Source organism: Balaenoptera borealis (genome assembly GCF_965194805.1).
Source record: "Balaenoptera borealis genome assembly, chromosome: 8".
NCBI lineage: Eukaryota > Metazoa > Chordata > Mammalia > Artiodactyla > Balaenopteridae > Balaenoptera > Balaenoptera borealis.
Window position 1 is genome coordinate 98,895,787 of NC_138865.1, and position 19,436 is coordinate 98,915,222.

The window sequence follows — 19,436 nt, forward strand, 5'->3', positions numbered from 1 at the left end:
GTATACGACTCCTACGGAGCTGACACGCGCCGGACAGCAGAGGAGGAAACCCGGGCTCAGCAGGATTAAGTGGGCTGCCCCAGGTCCAGGGCTGCTGCGGCTCCCCACGGCACCCCCGTCTTCTCTTCCCCCTTCCAAGTCCTGAAACTTGTTCCCTAGCAGTCTCACTCCTGCCTCTGGCCTCGAAGCAAAGCTCAGGGCCAAGCTGCCTATCCCATCATAGATCCATCAAGTCAAATTCTGACTCATTCAAAAAAAATTTTCTCCCCAAGCCTACAGCTGCATCAACTTGGGTAAAAAGTATGTTTACTTACAGCTGAGAGGGGGTATAAACCAACAGATGCACGTAATTTAAAAGAGCTTTTCTATTCTTATTTTCAAACGTCACAGTGAATGTGTGAAATTAAAGCATGCTGCTGAAAAGGCGGCGTTAAGAGTTTACTTGTAAACCTTTAACCTGGGTATTTTGGTTAGTGGCCACTTCCCGGCTTCTCCAAGACACGAAGGACTGCTGTCCATAGAACCTGAGGCAGAGCCAACACCCAGCAGGCCTGCCTCTGCTTCCTTATCTGTGGGGGTGTAGCTGTCTGCTGCAGCCTCCCAAGGGTCCTGCCCACAGGACAGCTGATGGCAAGCTTCGCTCTGAAGTGACAAGCCCGTGCAGGGCTGAGCCACAAATACCTCTATTTCCAGAGACTCCCAGTGAATCTGACCAGAACTGGACTCTCTTTACTCCTTGATCAAATTTAGATTTTAGGTCTATTTGGATCTCTAAGCACTGGGGGTGTAGCGGAAAGAGCAAGAAGTTTGTGCATATCCTGAGTTTCCCTCCTGGTTGATAAGTTCCACTAACTTGCAATCCTGGGCAAGGTACTTCGCTTCTCTGAACCTCAGTTTTGGCCGTACTGTGCGGCTGGCAGGATCTTAGTTCCCTGACCAGGGATCGAACCCAGGCCCCCTGCAGTGGAAGCTCGGAGTCCTAACCACTGGACTGCCAGGGGATTCCCTAATGCCTACTATCTTTTGATCAGTATATGCTAAGCACTAAATGGTGCTTTTTATGGACATTATTTTATCTGGGTCTCCAAACAATCTTATGAGGTAGATACCATCATTATCTCTGTTTTGCATAAGAGTAAACTGAGGCTCAGAGAGTGAATCCACTTGTGCCAGATCCTACATATAGGAAATGGAGCATATATAGATGCAAAAAATAATTTTTCCCCCAAAAGAAACATCCTTGATGGGAGGGGAAGGAGAAGACCCTTTCAATGGAAAGACTGTATACCTCTATACCTCTGTTTCCTCTTGGAGGAAACCCATGGACCTGAAGGGAGAACACAATGGAAAACGTTTTAGGTCGGAATGAAAAGAGGGAGAAATGAAAGCTATTCTGTGGCAGGAGCGCCTCACTGACCACTGGCCTCTGGGCAAGGCTCCCAGCACCTACAGACGTGAGCACAGCACAGGGCGGCGATGGGGACCCCGCCAGCTATACGCCTGTGGGGAGGCTCACTCCGCAAAATGCAGAATATGGGAGAAAGCAAACGGGACATGCCGAGAACTTCATCTCTCAGAAAAAGCAGGGGACAGAGCTGCTGGCCTGGAGTGACTGACTCCTAATCAGGAGGAACTCAGGGGGGGTGGCGAGGACCAGATAAGGGACCTCAGGATAAAGGGCTCAGGTCACCTGAGCGTTTGTAACAGGAGAGGGAGGAAACGCATAGCCTGGATTTGAGAACAGGTTTCCAACCATTGATAAACAACAGAGGTAAGTTCCCAGGGCCAGAGATTACGAAGGGAATGCTCTGACTCATGGGAGATGGGAATCTCTAACCCGATGGAACCAGCCGGAAGGGGTTCCATTAGGAAGAAAGGGCTGGGAAACAAACCAACCAACCCACCGGGTTACATGGAGACCTCGGAGGAGCTCAGGTTCAGAGCGGACTCCAATCAGGACAAAATGGGAGGGGCAGGACCTGCAAGGGCAGCCGGTGGAAGTGAGGCCTCCTGGATGGAAGAAAGGGCCTTTTCTCCTGAGCTGGAACAGGCAGAATGAGGGGAAGAAGGGACTGCCATCGGGGCAGATGTCTGTCACTAACCACGCCTGCCGGCTGCTCTCTTTTCTCCATGGAGAACAATGACCTTGCAGCTGGGAAGGGCCGAGCCAACTTAGAAGGGGAAGGAGCAGCCCAACACAGGTGAGGAGAGCTCCTGGCTGCCCCAAGGGTTCAGGTGTTGGCTCGTAGGAGTTGCAGCACCACCGAAAGACCTCATGAGCTCGGAGAGGAGCACCTCCATGGACAGTTTCTGAGAAAACCTGGAGAATCCAGGTTCTCCAAAGTCACAGAACAGACAGGCAAACATGGCACAGTTTCATATGGGGAGATTCTGGAGACAACAAGGCCATAAACTTGATGTCTTGTCATCTATAATATACCACAATGGCCCAGATCAAGGCCTGCAAAGTGTGGGATTTGGTAGGAGGCTAGGAGGAGATGGGGTCTGTATTAAACGGCATAGAACCACACGGTGGGAAAGTGGATTTTTCCATGTATGCCGTAGAGAATTTCTCAGTTTGGGTCTAGGATAGCTTTAACATTATCTCCCTAGTACTTTAACTCTCTTTTTAGGAGACAGCACATGAGCGTGTGGGCAAGCACGCCTTGGGTTCACAGCCTGAAAGGCAAGAATATTTATTTAGACTTTAAAAACATTGTCTTGTGGTTTTTGCATTTTTACACATACCTTCTTTTTATGGCAAGTGATACTGGGCTTCCATTTAAGATATATCTTTCAAAGGAAATTTTTTAAAGCAAGAAAAGGTGAGCCAATTTGAAGAAGAATAATAAATACTACTACAGTAAAATATATATAGTAAGGTCCCAGCAATAATTAAGGTGTACCCAAACTACTATTACTGCTAGCTACCATCTGTATGATATTTACTGTGTGCCAAGCACTGTTCCAAGAAAGCTGCCTGTATTAACTCATTCAGTTACTCCACAAATCGACGATCGGTGTCATTATTATTCCATTTTACGTAGAGGTTCTGCAGGTTTCCTAAGCCACATAGGTAGGAAGTGACCGAGCAGGGATTTGAATTCAGGAAGCGTGGCCCTAGCATCTGCCCTCTTACCCAGGACACCACGGAACAAAATGGGTGCAGGCGCTCCAGAAAAAGAGAGAGGACAGGATAGGACTGTGAGCCAGCCGGAGTTCCCTAAGTTCAAAAAAGGTCCCAGTAATTTCACTGCCTTTCCAAAACAAGATTAGAAAATCACACATGCATACAAAAACAGAATATAAACAAAAATTAAAAATAGGCAAAAACAAGATTTCCAGACAAGGAGATCAGGTGATGCCATAGACCTGCTGTCTTGTAATTGCAGCAAAGCTTCTGAGAGTTCTCACGGTAACCAGGCAGACAAGACGGAGAGATGGCCAGGGCTGGAAGCAGAGCTGAGAGAATGAGCAACTGCTCCCCGAAGAGTGCCCTCAACGTCTCTGACTCACGGTATTCTAGAAGGAGCTTTCTACTGCTTCTTGAGGGCCTTTACATTTTTAAATGGTGACTTATGTGAAGAGAAGAGATTCTGATCGAGACTGTGAGTGACAAGAAGCTAAGAGTGAGAGTGAACACAGAGAATGACAGATGGAAAGCCCAAGGAGCCCAAGGGCATGCAAAAGGCCAGGTCTGATGGCTCATCCTCCCAGGGATGATAATCATGGCCACACAGACACACAACAGCCAATGTTTGCTGGACACCTGCGACAGGCAGCTCTCTAAGCTTTTCATATATATTGTCTCAGTCTTCACAAACCCTCCAAGGCGGCACTACTATCTGCAGTTTATATTCAGGGAAGCTGAGGGTCAGAGAGGTTAAATAACTTGCTCAAGAAGAACGTGTTCTGAACCCAGATCGTCTGGCTCCAGAGCCCCACCAGCGTGCCGCATGTAGGTTTCGGGAGTCAAATGCTTGAGTACAAAATGGGGAAACTGGCTAACAGCACCACTGAGACAAAGACCAGACAATTTTTTGCTGACCACCACCTTAATGGAAGTCAAGGATTATTTTCACATATCTGAAAGGGCATTGCATAGAAGAGAAGGGTAACTTATTACTGAGTCTTCCAGGTAAGAGAAGCAGGTGGGGTGGTGGTTCAAAGTGGTGTGGATTTCAGCGTGTCGTAAAGAGGGATTTTTAAAAAAATCAGAGCCGAACACTCATGGAAGGACCCTGGAAGTGTTTCAGCCAAGGTGGGGAGCCATCTGCCTGGGACAACCTGTGTGAAAGCCCTTTGCAATCCACAGGTCTCTCTAGAAATAGTAGGAACACTTATTTTGCTGTTTTGGGTGAGAAGGTAGCCTGATCTCCTCGAACATACCATCCATTCCAATCCTGTATTCTGACTTTCAGCACAGCTCAATTTGGCATTCTGAGCTACATACCAAAGAGAGGCCTGGGAGGAGGTGGCACAAAGATCATTCAAAATAGGTGGTTCAAAATTAATTTATATTTGATTTTGGAATGTGTTTCTGGATAGACGTTTCATAATGAAGATACCCAGATGCAGGCAGAAGTTAGAGAACTCATGCTACACACTGACTTCTGTTGTATAATCAGCGATCTGTTCCTACGGAAAATGCACATCAGGCTGAGCACAGCAGGGTGCCCTCCACTCTCCTACTTAAGCCCTTCTTACCTCTTTTTTCCATCAGGTTTTGCTGCGACCCAAGCAGAGGTTGACAGAGGTAATTTCTTCTACTTTTTATGGCCATTGTGAACCTGGCACTCATACTGCTCTTCTCAGGACCAGCACTTGTCCTGGGTGGGTAAGGCCACAGCTAAAACAGGGGTTCTGGGACAGGTAAGGCAAGGTGAAGAGGCTTCCTGCTTGTTATCATGGATCGGAGGCAGGAATGGGAGGGGCTGTCTGATCACTCCTTCGCTTGGAAAGGCCAGGGAGTGGGCAGGAAGAGTGCCGAGCTTCCAGTCACTGGAGGTGTCCATCAGTAGCTCTGTACAGGAGGTTTATGGGTCACACAGGGGCTGGACCGGGTGACGTTTCATTAAGACCTTTTCCAGCTCTGAAATTCACGTTCTGCAGAGCACAGTGTGACATGCACACTTCTGAATTGGAAATCAAGCCACTTACCCGCCCTCGCTCTGTGAGAGTCGTCAACATGACGATGAGTGACAACTTCTGATCCCAGACTACCTGCCAAAATTGTGCACAGGTATGTGGCAGGGGTCCCTGAGCGGCAATGTACTTGTTCACGAGGTTAGCAGCAGGAATTTCCATCTGGCAAGAGATTGTTAAGGCATTAGAATCTGTTACTGCCACAAGGTGGACAGGGAAATGGGTCTTACATTCTTTTAGTTAGTGACTGTCATCACACCAGAAATAACATCTCTATCCATTTTCGGCCAATAAGAATAATCAAAGAAAAAGCTACTCTCAAAAATGCTTCAAAGGGACTTCCCTGGCGGTCCAGTGGTTAAGACGTCACGCTTCCACGGCAGGGGGCGCAGGTTCGATCCCTGGTCTGGGAACTAAGATCCCACAAGCCGTGTGGCCAAAAAAAAAAAAAAAAAGCTTCAAAGGTATTTGATAATAATACTAGCATTAGATATTTAAGATAAAACTACATGATAGTCAATAGGCGATAATCAGAAGTGGACCTACGAGATGGAAAAGAGTTTAAATGACCTTCACCGCTGTATCCTAAATATAATCAATATTGGGTAACTGCATTTTCAGCAACACATGCCAATCCTCATGCTTACGTCTTTCCCTATGCAGGGTTTTCTATCAAGATATTTATTTTCTTTGAAGCGTAAGCCATACAGGCTTATCCCACCAACTGTTGTTCCACTTTGCTTTCTGCATGGCTGCCAACGTTTGTGCCATTGAGTCGATCAGTCTCCCTCCCAGCTTTACTGGGGTATAACTGACAAATAAAAATTGTATATATTTAAGGTGTACAACATGATGGTTTGATATATGTTTACAGTGTGAAATGATTCCTAGAGTCAAGTTCATGAACACATCACCTCACACAGTTACCATGTGAGTTGATTAATGCTAGATGTCAAAATGTTTTCAACAGTCCTCCGTGTCCCTCTCCCACCCTGCTCTCCTTTTACTTCTAAACTAAGTCTTTTCTATGAAAGAACACTCAGAACTGGCTGAGCTTTGGAGTGGCACCGTGATTCACCCATTCTTAGATGGGAAAGGTAAATGGAGGTGCCTAACTCATGGTTTGGTTGGCGCTTGGGTTAAGGGCTCCCTCAGCCCTGGTCTCAGCCAGTGCCCACCCCAGGACTGTATGGTCTTCGCAGCCCCACCATTTCTGATGCTCTGCTTGCAGGACACCAGGAATGTTGAGGTGAGGGTCAATGGATCCCACAGATGCTTCTGAATAAGTGGAATCACTGATCAGACCCATTGTTGCTGGTAGTTCTTGATGTCATGCTATAACCTGAGAACTTGAAAAGTCATCTGTTCATTTAGATCAGAGGTTGGTAAGCTATGGGCTGAAGGCCAAATTTAACTGCCACTTTGCAAGCCTAAGGTGTTTTTTTTTGTGTTTTCACATGGTTGCATTTTAAACGGCTATATAAGTACCTAATTAATATCCTCAGTTTTGTCTCTTGGCTTGCAGAGACCAAAATATTTATTGTCTGGCCCTCTACAGAAGGAGTGTGCTGACCCCTGGTTTAGATAAAGAAACTGAAGTTCAGAGAGGCTAAGTTGCCCAAGATGCATTTTCAGAGTGAAATGAATGTTTTCCCCACAACATGTGAAATCTTTTACCTTTTGTTTTTGGGTTATATGCCCAGAGGTGGTTTTATTTTTCTTATTTCTAGGCAGGATGTACAGTAATGACATGGGGGGGAAAACACAGAAAGTTACATACCAATGGCCAAAACAACAGAACACCTGAATGTCTGCAGTTGAGGACAGAAGGCATGTGGACGATGGAGTCAGAGACACAGAATCTGAGTTTTGGTCTCACCTTCCGTTAGCTTTGTGACTTTTCAAATTATTAAATGTCTCTGAACCTTAGTTTCATCCTCTGTAAAATGAGACTATTCTGCCTTCCCTCAACGGCTGCTGTGGTGATGAAATGAGGGAGTGAACGGGAAAGCACTTCGCCAACTGCAAAGCACTACAAAGCACTACACACGCCGCTGTCATGCTTGTTGTAGTGATTAACGTGCTTTTTCTCACGATCCAGACTTTTAACTTACGTTCACGTAACTCGCATTAATATAATCTTCGTTTCTCTGCAATAATACCCGGGTGGTGTCATCTGTGGGGAGAGCAAGACATTTACTGATTATTCCTGGTGTTTTTTTTTTTTTTTTTTTTTTAAACATCTTTATTGAAGTATAATTGCCTTACAATGGTGTGTTAGCTTCTGCTTTATAACAAAGTGAATCAGTTATACATATACAATATGTTCCCATTTCTCTTCCCTCTTGCATCTCCCTCCCTCCCACCCTCCCCATCCCACCCCTCTAGGTGGTCACAAAGCACCGAGCTGATCTCCCTGTGCTATGCGGCTGCTTCCCACTAGCTATCTATTTTACATTTGGTAGTGTATATATGTCCATGACACTCTCTTACCCTGTCACATCTCACCCCACCCCCTCCCCATATCCTCAAGTCCATTCTCTAGTAGGTCTGTGTCTTTATTCCCGTCTTGCCACTAGGTTCTTCATGGTGTTATTTTTATCGCACCGAGTAAACAAGAGTTCAGTTCCCAGCCCCATCTGCAGCTCTCGCCTCATTAGCATAAACACTATTCCCCAACTGTTCAGAGTTTGAAATGGCTGCAGTAAAGACGGTGGTGTTTACAGACACACTGAAAATTGTTCCAGAATACCAGACAATCTGTTTTAAAAAGGGAAACATTATCTCAGTGTGTGTGGCGGTGGGGAGGGGGTATTCACGCCGGATACTCACAAGGCAGTACATCTTTATATCGGTTTTTGTCCAAATTTTGAGGCAGCTTTGCAAATGTGATGGCCAAACCGGGCTTCTTTCTGTAGAGTTGCTATATGACAAATAGAGAAGTAAAAAAACAAAAAAAACATTGCAAAAAACAGCTATGGAGAGAGTGTGAAAACATAGTCTATCAGTAAAGTTTACCAGTCACAGCACCAAAATCTTAACATTTAAAAGTGATTTCATATATTAAGAGAAAAATCTTCCCAATAAGAAATTCTACAATCCCATGAGAAACTGACTAAATTCTTCAATAATTTTTTCTTTTTAACATGACGATCTTTGAGGAAAAGTCATAAAAAGGGGTGTGAGTCACAGATAATGGATCACGGTAAGTAAAACTTCATCTTTATGACAATTATTTGACAAGAGCTAAGAGCAAGTAGAGAGAAAGAAAGAATTCTGACTAAAAATTAAATGGAAATCATTTACATTAGTCTAAAAACACTTCCCTCCAATTTAATGGAGTGAACCATATTCTTTGCTAAGAACAAGAGCATTTCATTTCATTCATTTCAGAAGTATACTTCCACAGTAAAAACATTTATTCCAATACATAGTAAACTTCATTTAAACATTCACTTAAAGAGGTATTTCCCTATACATGCAATCATTAGTAAATAATTCAGTTAAAACCATCTTTGCATATTTACAAGCGCATATTAGACACATCCGTACTGTACCTGATGTGACGTTGACAACAGCTCTGTGAGAGGTATTAATAGTATTCTTGTTTTGTAAGTGAGAGGCAGAGATTAAATGCTTTGCTCAAGATTAAAACCAGAGGCTGAACTCAGATCTGACGCCAATGCTTGAGTTTTTTTCTTTGAAGTGACATTTTATTGAGGTATGACTGACATGTAAAAAGTGGTATATAGTTAACGTACAACTCGATGAGTTTGGGGATAAGTATACGCCCATAAAACCATCACCACCATAAAGGCGTAAGATTCATCCATCCCCTCTCAGAGTTTCCCCTTGCCCTTTTGAGTTTTCTTTTCTATACAACTGCGTCCCCCACTTCAAACTAGAGTGTGAAACACTATTCACCAGTGGTTTTTAGATAACTTTATGGGAATTTAAAAACAAATTTTTTTTCAGTGTTGGAAGTGATCTTTTTTTTTTTTTTTTGCAGAAAATTTAAGAAATTCAGACTAATATAAAGAAAAAAGTTACCAGTAATTTCACAACCCTGAGATGACCTTTTTTAAAAAAAATTTTATTTATTTATTTTGACTGCATTGGGTCTTCGTTGCTGCGGGCGGGCTTTCTCTGGATGCGGCGAGTGGGGGCTACTCTTTGTTGCAGTGAGCGGGCTTTTTATTGCTGTGGCTTCTCTTGTTGCGGAGCATAGGCCCTAGGCGCACGGATTTCAGTAGTTGTGGCTTGTGGGCTCTAGAGCGCAGGCTCAGTAGTTGTGGCGCACGGGCTTAGTTGCTCCACGGCATGTCAGATCTTTCCAGACCAGGGCTAAAACCCATGTCCCCTGCATTGGCAGGCGGATTCTTAACCACTGCGCCACCAGGGAAGTCCTGAGATGACCTTCTTCATCTACCTTCTCCAGCTTTTTTTTTCATGCACACATGTATACAAACATATGTAATTATATACATAAACACATAAAATACACAGGTATCACTATGTTTTTAAAAACAAAAAATGAGACTGAACATTTATTAGCACTTTCCATATTATGTTCTATAGAACCCAAGTATTCTGAAAGAAGCTACTAGGTATCGCTTAGAAAAAGTTTCAAGGTCAAGGAAATTTGGGAAATACTACAAGTCACCTTATGTTCTATGAATCTCTAAGACGACAAGTCCTGTAAGTGCATAACCTAATTAGATTCTGATTAGCTAAGCATTTCTCAAGCTAATTTGGCCATGGAGGATCTCACGTCTCACAAGACGTGTCCTGGGAAATACCACTGTAATTTTGAAGGCTGTCTTCCCCACTTATTATATAGTGTCTAGTTCCCTGTGTCATTTAAATACTCGAAGTATTCTCTATACACATGATTTTTACTGGCTCAATAATCTATAAGGTTTTCATAGTTTAACTTTTATTCTACTTCTTGATTAGACTGTTTTCAATTTTTTACTATTATAAACTCCCAGGAACAGAATTACTGCATTAAAGCATATTTTTGAGGACTTTGATACACACACACACACACACACACACACACACACACACACACAGAAAATGGAGTTGCCCTCCAGGGGTGTATGAGAATGGTTAGTCCACCAAATTGTGGCCAGTATCATCAACTAAAATGTGTTTGCAATTTGAATAGGGAGGTGGAACAATGTCTTTCTCTGTATATTTTTGCAAATTGTATTTCTTGCTTTATAAACCAGCCTCTGTTGTTTTTTTCTCTTATTAGTTCTTTTATTAAACAAGTTGCACAGAAATCACCAGAAGAGAATTAGCATAGACATTTTTGGTAATGATAATTATGTTATGTCTCATACATTTTCCAAATGTTTAGAATTTCCAATCTTTCCCTAAGCTCAACTATTAATCATCTTTACAATTTCAGTTCATAACAATCAAGTAGCCACTAAGGAACTTCTTAAAGGTCTGTGAGCGTTAATGAACTCTCTGGGCTCCTTCTTAAAATAAATTCATGATTTATTGGAAGTTTTGGTTTGATTCTGGGAGGAGGAGAATATCTGAGTCAGTCAAATTCCCCTAAATGAAAATTTGGTTCTAACTGACTAACTGCATAGAAGTGAAATCCAATTGAGTGAATATAGCCAGTAAACCTAACCTGGAGGGAAAAAGTTTTTCTTCTCCAAATAACAAAAGCGTAGGGCCTCCCTGGTGCTGCAGTGGTTGAGAATCTGCCTACCAATGTAGGGGCTACGAGTTCGGGCCCTGGTCTCGGAAGATCCCACATGCCGCAGAGCAACTAGGCCCGTGAGCCACAACTACTGAGCCTGCGCTCTAGAGCCCAGGAGCCATAACTACTGAGCCCATGTGCTGCAACTATTGAAGCCTGCATGCCTAGAGCCTGAGCTCCGCAACAAGAGAAGCCACCGCAATGAGAAGCCTGCACACCGCAACGAAGAGTAGCCCCCACTCACTGCAACCAGAGAAAAGCCCACGAGCAGCAACGAAGACCCAACGCACCAAAAAACAAAAAACACCAGAAGTGTAAATGTAATCAACTTGAGATGGTCTAGCGGAAGAGCATAGGTCTAGCAAAAGGCTTTAATCACAACAAGGATATGAATGTATCTCAGCAGTAATGATCTGTTGATAGGATTGTAAAGTATTAAAAATAAAATACAAATAAAGTACTATAGCACTGTCTTCAAATTTTTAAATATGCACACCCTGGGATTTATCTGACAGAAATGCACAAAGATACATATCAAAGAAATTTATTGGCAGCAAAATATTTTCTTTAGCAGAAAACTGGAAACAGCCTGAATATTTCCCAACAGGGAAAAGTGTTCACTTAAATTCTTATATAGTTATACCACAAAATTATGTGCAAGTAATAGAGAGAAGAAGATAGACTAAAAGTACAGATTCCACTCATCTATTTAAGTGAAAACTGCAAGTTACACAATAATACAGTGGTGATCCCGTTTCTACACATAGCAGCATACGCACAATGTGTATATAACATATGTGTGTGCACTTATGTATGTGTGTGTATAAAATATATTTGCAAGATCATTGGAACAAGTACGCAAGGATACACACCAAATTGTTATCTGTAAATTACAACAGAGACAGAAGCTAAAGGAGAGGGGGGTCAGAAGACAATTAATTTTACTTTGGCTATTTCTGAATTACTTGAATTATTACAATGTGAATTTTTAAAAATTCAAATGACTGGGGACTTCCCTGGTGGCACAGTGGTTAAGAATCCGCCTGCCAATGCAGGGGACACGGGTTCTAGCCCTGGTCTGGGAAGATCCCACATGTCGCGGAGCAACTAACTAAGCCCGTGTGCCACAACTACCGAGCCTGCATGCTGCAACTACTGAAGCCCGTGTGCCTAGAGCCCGTGCTCCGCAACAAGAGAAGCCACCGCAAAGAGAAGCCCACGCACCGCAAGGACAGCAATGAAGACTGAACGCAGCCAAAAATAAATAAATAAACAAACAAATAAATTTATATAAAAAAATTCAAATGACTGAAGTGAGAAAAAGAACTACAACAAAAGAAATCTATACATAAAATTAAAAATTTTTTACAAAAAGTTGGGTGAACAAAGCTAAGATTTTTTTTTTTTTTTTTGCCTTTAGAAGGACTGACAACACACTCATTTTTATGCCTGCCTTGCCAAGGCTAACATTGAACCCTATTCCCACTGAACTGCTTCAGTGCTATTCACACACTTAGTTTCTGAAGGTGTTAGCAGTTGGTTTTCAAGTTCTTTTAACTTATGGACTCTTCTCCAGACCTTGTGAGCTGCATGGCAGGCTGGGTGTGAAAACACTGCCCAGAGAAGGGTGGTCCGGAGTGGACAGAGATGGGCTGGAAACACAGGTATGTCTTTCTGGAAGGATCAGGGATGGGAGGTAATGAGCTGAAGACTATTATATTAGCCAGAATTTGAGAAAAGGCTCTTTCAAGAACTACTCATTGGAATGACACAGTTTGCTTTGTTCATTCTTGGGCTAAAGGTATGTGAAGCAGGCAAGAGCTCCTAGTCTTTAAGATCCCTTAAATTCTGCCCTAGAATGAGAGCAACCCGGAGGCTGGAGAAGGTCATAGGGACGGAGGGTTATAAGATCACTTAGTTTTATTAAAATCTTAATTTTTATGTCCTCAAGTGCTTTGTTCTCATCATATCCGAGTGTAGTTCTAAGCAGCTGTGAAAGTAGGGTGAATTATAAGAAGATCAGCTGAGAGGGTTTGCTATGGAACAACCGTATTTAGATTGCAGCATCAATATCACCGGCTCTGGCCTCCAGAGACAAAAACTGAACGGTGGGAGCTGGAGTTGACCAGCACGGTTCGGGGATGGATAAGACATACACTTTTCCAGTTTAAACATTCCTCCTTTGAAAAAATCATCTAAAAGTAGAGAGAGGGCATCAGGAGATGACTCTGATCTCCTCAGACTTTTGGTCCAACCAAAGATGTGAAACCTGCTCACATCCCTCAGATAAAGGCTTCAGACACCCAACTGGCTCCAACCAGTGGATGCTGGCAAGGGCTGGCACAGTGGAAGCAAGCACCCCATCAACTGTACGACCAGGTGAAGGGGGAATTCTCACTGGAGTTCTTGAAGACTGAGAACCCAAGAAGGGGGAAGAAAAAAGGAAAAGACAAAAAAAAAAAAAATGGAGGGACTGGAAGGGACAATGAGTAAGGAGAGCAAATAGTAGAAACGGACGCCCTCTCATGCCCTTGGCAATGACCCAGAGTCTAGTGCAGGGCAACGACTTTCAAAACAGCTATTTACCGTGCTTTCTGTATCAAGCACTAAACTGTGGTGTCCATGAAGGCAGGTGTCTTGTTCGTTCTGTTCACCACCATAAACCCTAGGCCAGCATTGTGCCTGGTACATAGTAGGTGCTCAATAAAATGTTTAGAGTCGAGGAATAATGGGATCTGCTGCTTTGGACAAAGGGTACAAAGCACTTGAGTAAAGCAGGACGAGAGGTGGCATGGAGGCATGTAACTAAGCTAAGGGTAGCCCGTTTTTCATGAAGGCCTCGAGAGGTTGTCCCCCACTTTGCAGACATAAGAACAACTTACTGCTCACAGACAGCTTGTCCACACTGGGGACTTCCACTTTCCCTTGTACCTGACCCAGTCAGAGAGCAAGGACACTGCTGACGGGGTACTCAGAGTTTCTCCCTACCTTCCTGTAAAGGTTTGCTGAAATGAACGGACATTGTTGCTGGCAATTTGGGGACTTTCAATATTGCTACTTTTATTATTATTATTTTTAATAGTGCTACTTTAAATCACAGTACCAAATGCAGATCCCAGTGCTGGCGTACTCAAGTATTCTTGCAGTGTCCCTTTCACAGATAAATACTTGACGATGAGGTGGGGTGGCAATTCCTTTAAATGGGTCCCCGGCACTTGAAATGTAAAGGCCACACACGTGGTCATTCCAAAGCCTGCAGTTCTCTCCCTGTATTCTGAGTGTTATACTTGATAATGTCTGCCTTTCTTAAAAGAAAAAAAAAAATTTGAAAAATTAAAAAAAAACTTTTAGTATGAGCTCTACTCTTGAAGGTACACCTACATGAGTAAGTCTTCAGCTGCCTTTGGCCTTCCAAATCAACTTTTATAACGATCACAGCAACCAGTAAGTCACCTGTTTTGACAGGAATGGATGTTTCTTACAATGGATGATGTAGGAGTGGGTTCGGGAGAAACAGTGGTCAGGAGAGAGAAAAAGATGGCTTCTGGTTTTGGCAAAGAGGGAAGATGCTGAGGTGGGAGGGGCGGGGGTATTCGAGTTTGACACAACCTTTGGTGGAGCCTTGTAGCCACTGCTCTAACTCATCAGTCCTGAGAGGTGGGAGGATAAATGTTTCTCATTTTCTATCAACTGCATTCCACAAGTCTCCAAGGAGCTTGCAAGGCCACTGGATGAGGATGGCCACAAGGGGCCTTTGCTTGCTGGGAAAGCAGTTCTCAAAGGACAGTTAGCACCATCACTTAGCTTTTATCCAGCACCGTCTATACCAACTGCACACCCTTTCCCTTGCCTAAACAGAAAGCTCAACGCAGGGAAAAAGCATGAAATGAGCCACAAATTACTCTCAGGAAGGAATGACCCTGGGGCTGAGTCAACGAGTTCATCAGAGGAGAGGAGGAGAGCATCCTGGAGGTGGTAATGGACTTGGAGCCTTGTGAACCCCAAGTCTGGGCGCCTTTATACGAGAGACAGAGGAACGCCCTACCTTGCCTGAACACAGTATTTAGGCAGTTCGAGGCTGGTCACAAATGCTGGCAAACTGCTCACATTGAGTAGCTCACACTGTGTAGCTCCTGGAGGGAAGGGCTCATATCAGAGGTTGAGTGAAGAACTGGGTCATACCTGGTGAGTTCTGACAATGGACTTTTCAACATAGATTCTAATCCCAGCTCTGTCTCTGACCAGCTGGGTGACACTGGGCAAGTTCCGTAGCCTCTGAGCCTTGTTCTCTCCACTTATAAAGGAGTGATCCAAATAATTCTGGCCATATCTGTCTCCCGGAATTGCTGTGAGAGTCAACTGAGATGACATATGTGAGACACACTTGGTAGACTCCAAAGTGCTATAGAAATGCTAATTATTAAGCGTGATTTTATTATAGCTGGGACCAAATGCTTTCTAGAACACATTTGTAATTGTTTCTGAAAGCCATGGGAGGGACAGGGGAATTCCATTAATGAAGAAAATGCTTCAAAGCAAGCTTTGCTGAAAACCAGCTTGTCATCACAAGAGGGATTCCATCCACTGCCCAGCTACTCCAGGACAGGCCCTTTGTGCCACAGAGTGGGTGGCATGGGCACTTGCTAGGAACCAGCCCCCACTTCCTGCTCCCGTTCAGAGCACAGCCTCCGACAGCCAAGCCGCCCACCTGCTGACGGCACTGGAGGAGAAGCAGGTGGGGAACCAGAATAGCCAAGACTCTGGGAGTCAGACAGTACTGGGTTCCACCTCTTGTGTGGACTGGGCAGGTTCTTTAGACTCCTCTATTCATAAATGATAATAGTTGTTGCTTTTTGCACGCTGACCGTGCGTCAGACAACGCATTAAGTATTTATCTCATCTAACTCTTACAACTAGCCCACGAAATACCCAATTTACAGATGGGGAAGTAGAGGCTACAGAGGTTAAGGGATGTGCCTGAGGTCACACAGGAAATGAGTGGTAGAGCAAGGATCTGAAGCCTGCTTGGCTCCACGTGGCTAGACAGCATCTCAGATCTTTTCTAGCTCTGATGTCATGCTATTCTAACGACTCTCACATGGAAACAGCACGTTGTTGTTACCTATATCATTACACAAAGGTTCTACAGCTGTTAAGAGAACAAGCTCCATGAGTTAAGCCTGCCTGGTTTCCAATCAGGCTGTGCCATTTACTGTGAGATAACCTCTCCAAGACTCTGATCCAGCCCTACAGCAGGCTGCTGTGAGAATGCTGTGAGATGATGCCTATAAAGCCCTTGGCACATAGTAAGTGCGCATTAAAGGTTTCCCTTTGTCTTCCTTTAGGATTCCCCTCCTCTAGCAGCTATGTAAGACAACTTCTCCCACCTCTAGCAGTGGTTGTTAAATTGTGTTCCACAGTCTAGGGGGTCCTTGGGGGGCAGTGTGGAGACTGAAAGGCAGGGCTCCACGGGTCCCACCAGCTCCGTCACAGAGCAGATCTGCTGTTATCTGTTCTGTATTTTGGAATTCCGTAAAAATTTATTTATTTAAAAAGAAGGTTTTTCGACTTAATTTCTAGGAAACGTTTAAACTAAATGAAGGAAATGTGTAGGTACTAAAATTTAACCCGAAAAATTCTATGTTCTCCATATCTTATTTCTTCTGTAGTCCAACCATAAGCTCTAAAGGCAGGACTTAGGATGGACAGCAGCGGGACAATGGTTCTGGTACGATCTTTACTCTCCCATCCGCAGGATCAGCTTGTGCATTAAAACCTCCTGGTGATCTTGTTAAGAAGCAATATCTAGGCCCCCGCCCAGTGCAGCTGATTCAGTAGCTGTGGGCTGGGCCCGTTTAAAAAAGCTCCTCAGGTGATATCCATACAGATGGTCAGGGTGTCACCCTTTGAGGACTACTACTTAAAAACACAGAGGGACAAGTGGGTACTTCTTTCTAAAGCATTTTTTTTTTAATTTTTAATTTATTATTTATTTATTATTTTTATTTTTGGCTGTGTTGGGTCTTTGTTTCTGTGTGAGGGCTTTCTCCAGTTGCGAGGAGTGGGGGCCACTCTTCATCGCGGTGCGCGGGCCTCTCACTATCGCGGCCCCTCCTGCTGCGGAGCAGAGGCTCCAGATGCGCAGGCTCAGTAGTTGTGGCTCACGGGCCCAGTCGCTCCGCGGCATGTGGGATCCTCCCAGACCAGGGCTCGAACCCGTGTCCCCTGCATTGGCAGGCAGACTCCCAACCACTGTGCCACCAGGGAAGCCCCTCTAAAGCATTTTTTATCTTCCTAATGAATTTCAATGAACATTGTTCAAGGAAAACCTGATAGGGGATTCCCATATGTAAAACATGAAAAGTGGAGGGGATTTTCTGGAGCACCGGTCAAGACCAGGCACCGTCTTTTTTCCTCACCAAGAGCCCACAGCGCCTCCTTGTGGACAATCTTATCAAAGAGACCCGGTTCGTCTTGGGTGAAGGGCTTCCATCACCTGGAGACATCTCCCAGACCTCCTTGAGCGCTGCTCACCCCCGGGAGGCCTGTTTCCCTACCTGACACCCTCTGAGCTTAGTCTGCATTAGGGTCCAGGAGGCTGTGACCCTCCTGGAATACCCTCCCCTCCACACATAATCCCATCCACCCTCTATTAACACTACATCTCACCCCAGAGGACCTCCTGGAATCCTCTCACCTCCAGTCCCTACAGAACATACAGTCTGTGGAATGAAATCTCACCCTATCTTGGTCTTTAGCTGTTTCTGGGACTCGTGATACATTCTCACAAATATACCAAAATTAGACCGTAAGCTCCTTGGGGTCAGAAATCCCCCTTCTCCTTCCCTCACTGTGTTCCTGATCTAGCATTTGGCACACGGTGAATACCTAATACTCGTTGAATGAAAGAACAAATGACTCCACAGTGCCGTTCCCCTCTGACTTTCCCTTCCAACTCCCTCCAAAAAGAATAAAACTGATATATTCTGGCTTTTAAGTGTTCCTTGTTTCAATTATTTTGGAGAGTGTCTAAAAATAATTGAGATTTAGTGTTTAAAATGTATGTCTCGGGGCTTCCCTGGTGGCACAGTGGTTAAGAATCCGCTTGCCAATGCAAGGAACATGGGTTCGAGCCCTGGTCCGGGAAGATCCCACATGCCACGGAGCAACTAAGCCTGTGTGCCACACCTACTGAGCCTGCGCTCTAGGGTCTGAGAGCAACAACTACTGAAGCCCTTGCACCTAGAGCCCATGCTCCGCAACAAGAGAAGCCACCGCAATGAGAGGCCCACGCACCGCAATGAAGAGTAGCCCCTGCTCGCTGCAAATAGAGAAAATCCGCATGCAGCAATGAAGACCCAATGCAGCCAAAAATAAATAAAATAAAATGAATAAATTTTAAAAAAAAGTATGTCTCAATTTTGAGCTTTTTTGCAATGCAAAGCCAGAGAATACAACCTCTACATTTTCTTCTTTTAAAATCTTAAGCCTCCCTAGCCTCCTGCAGGCCACTGGAAAAAAGACCTATCTCTCTTTGTAGATATTCAGTATATGTCTATCAATTCTATCCAAGTAATTATATTATTCCTACCCTCTTATCCTGATTTCAGCTTATTTTTTGTCTATATTATCTGTCAAGGCTGTTAAGTTCAAAATTCCCTATTGATTGTTTTTGGTGGGGTCAATTCACCTTTCACTTGTGGGTTTTACTTTTTACTATTGTTCAATACACATTGCTTTACTAATGTATTTTATTTACATTCTATTCCTTACACTATTATAGAATAAACCTTTCTCTCACTCAAGACTCTCTGCTTTGCTTCTTTCTTATTTGATACTCACATTACTCATGCTTTCCTGAATCAATATGCAGTCACATATATTTGATAAATTTCCTAGTTTTGCTTCTGTGACTTTTTCCTTTATACAACTTCCTAATAAACTATGCAGTGCAGATTTCTGCTTTTGAATCTGACCTGAGACTCTCGTTCCTAATTTAGGAATCCAGACTGTGTATGTTGTCATTAATCATGATCAATTTTCTTTCATTGGCCTACTTTATGCTTCTTTGTGCTCTTCTGTTATCTTTTTACTGCACGAACTACTCTGTTTTCTACAACTTTTTAAAAATGTGGAAGACAAACACATTGTGTTTGCATTCTGCTAGTGATCAGTAAAGCTGACTTGAAAACAGTCTCCTTGGGTCCTACTTTGTTTTGTAAAGTCTCTGCGTGTGCCTTTGTCAACAGTCTCAATCCCACGAGCAGAGGTCGCTCCTGGGGAGGGAAGACGTGGTCTGACTTTGGTTTCGTGTCCACACGGTTCTGGGGGACTTGGGAAGCCCAGCCCCTGTGCCCTCACGGGGCCCGGCTCCTCCATCATCCCTCCGCACCCACCCGCGCCGCCTCTCCACTACCTTCGACTGCCGAGTGTTCTGAGCTTTTGTGTTGGCAGCTAAATATGCTCAGAGTCTCACCTCCTTGATTTCTGACGTTTCTCCATGACTACTGATCGTTACTAGAACGGGGTGGGGGGGCAAGCGATGGGCCGTGGTCCCCAGCCCGCTTTCTCC

General features: G+C 44.1%; 1 protein-coding gene and 1 long non-coding RNA gene across 9 annotated transcripts in view; one reads left to right on the plus strand and one right to left on the minus strand.

Annotated features, from left to right (window-relative positions):
- PTPN3 (protein tyrosine phosphatase non-receptor type 3) overlaps window positions 1-19,436 on the minus strand; it is a 149,121-nt gene that overhangs the window by 7,809 nt on the left and 121,876 nt on the right. For all 8 annotated transcript variants that reach the window (XM_082403831.1, XM_082403836.1, XM_082403830.1 and 5 more), the window contains 3 exons: window positions 7,978-8,068; window positions 7,260-7,321; window positions 5,161-5,307 (listed from right to left, as the gene is read on the minus strand). In XM_082403831.1, the coding sequence (XP_082259957.1) occupies window positions 5,161-5,307; window positions 7,260-7,321; window positions 7,978-8,068 (300 nt within the window). The remainder of the gene's footprint in view (window positions 1-5,160; window positions 5,308-7,259; window positions 7,322-7,977; window positions 8,069-19,436) is intronic.
- Window positions 8,068-18,261, plus strand: LOC309634335. The gene is made up of 2 exons (XR_014247995.1): window positions 8,068-16,808; window positions 17,129-18,261. It is a non-coding gene; the product is annotated as an uncharacterized lncRNA (long non-coding RNA).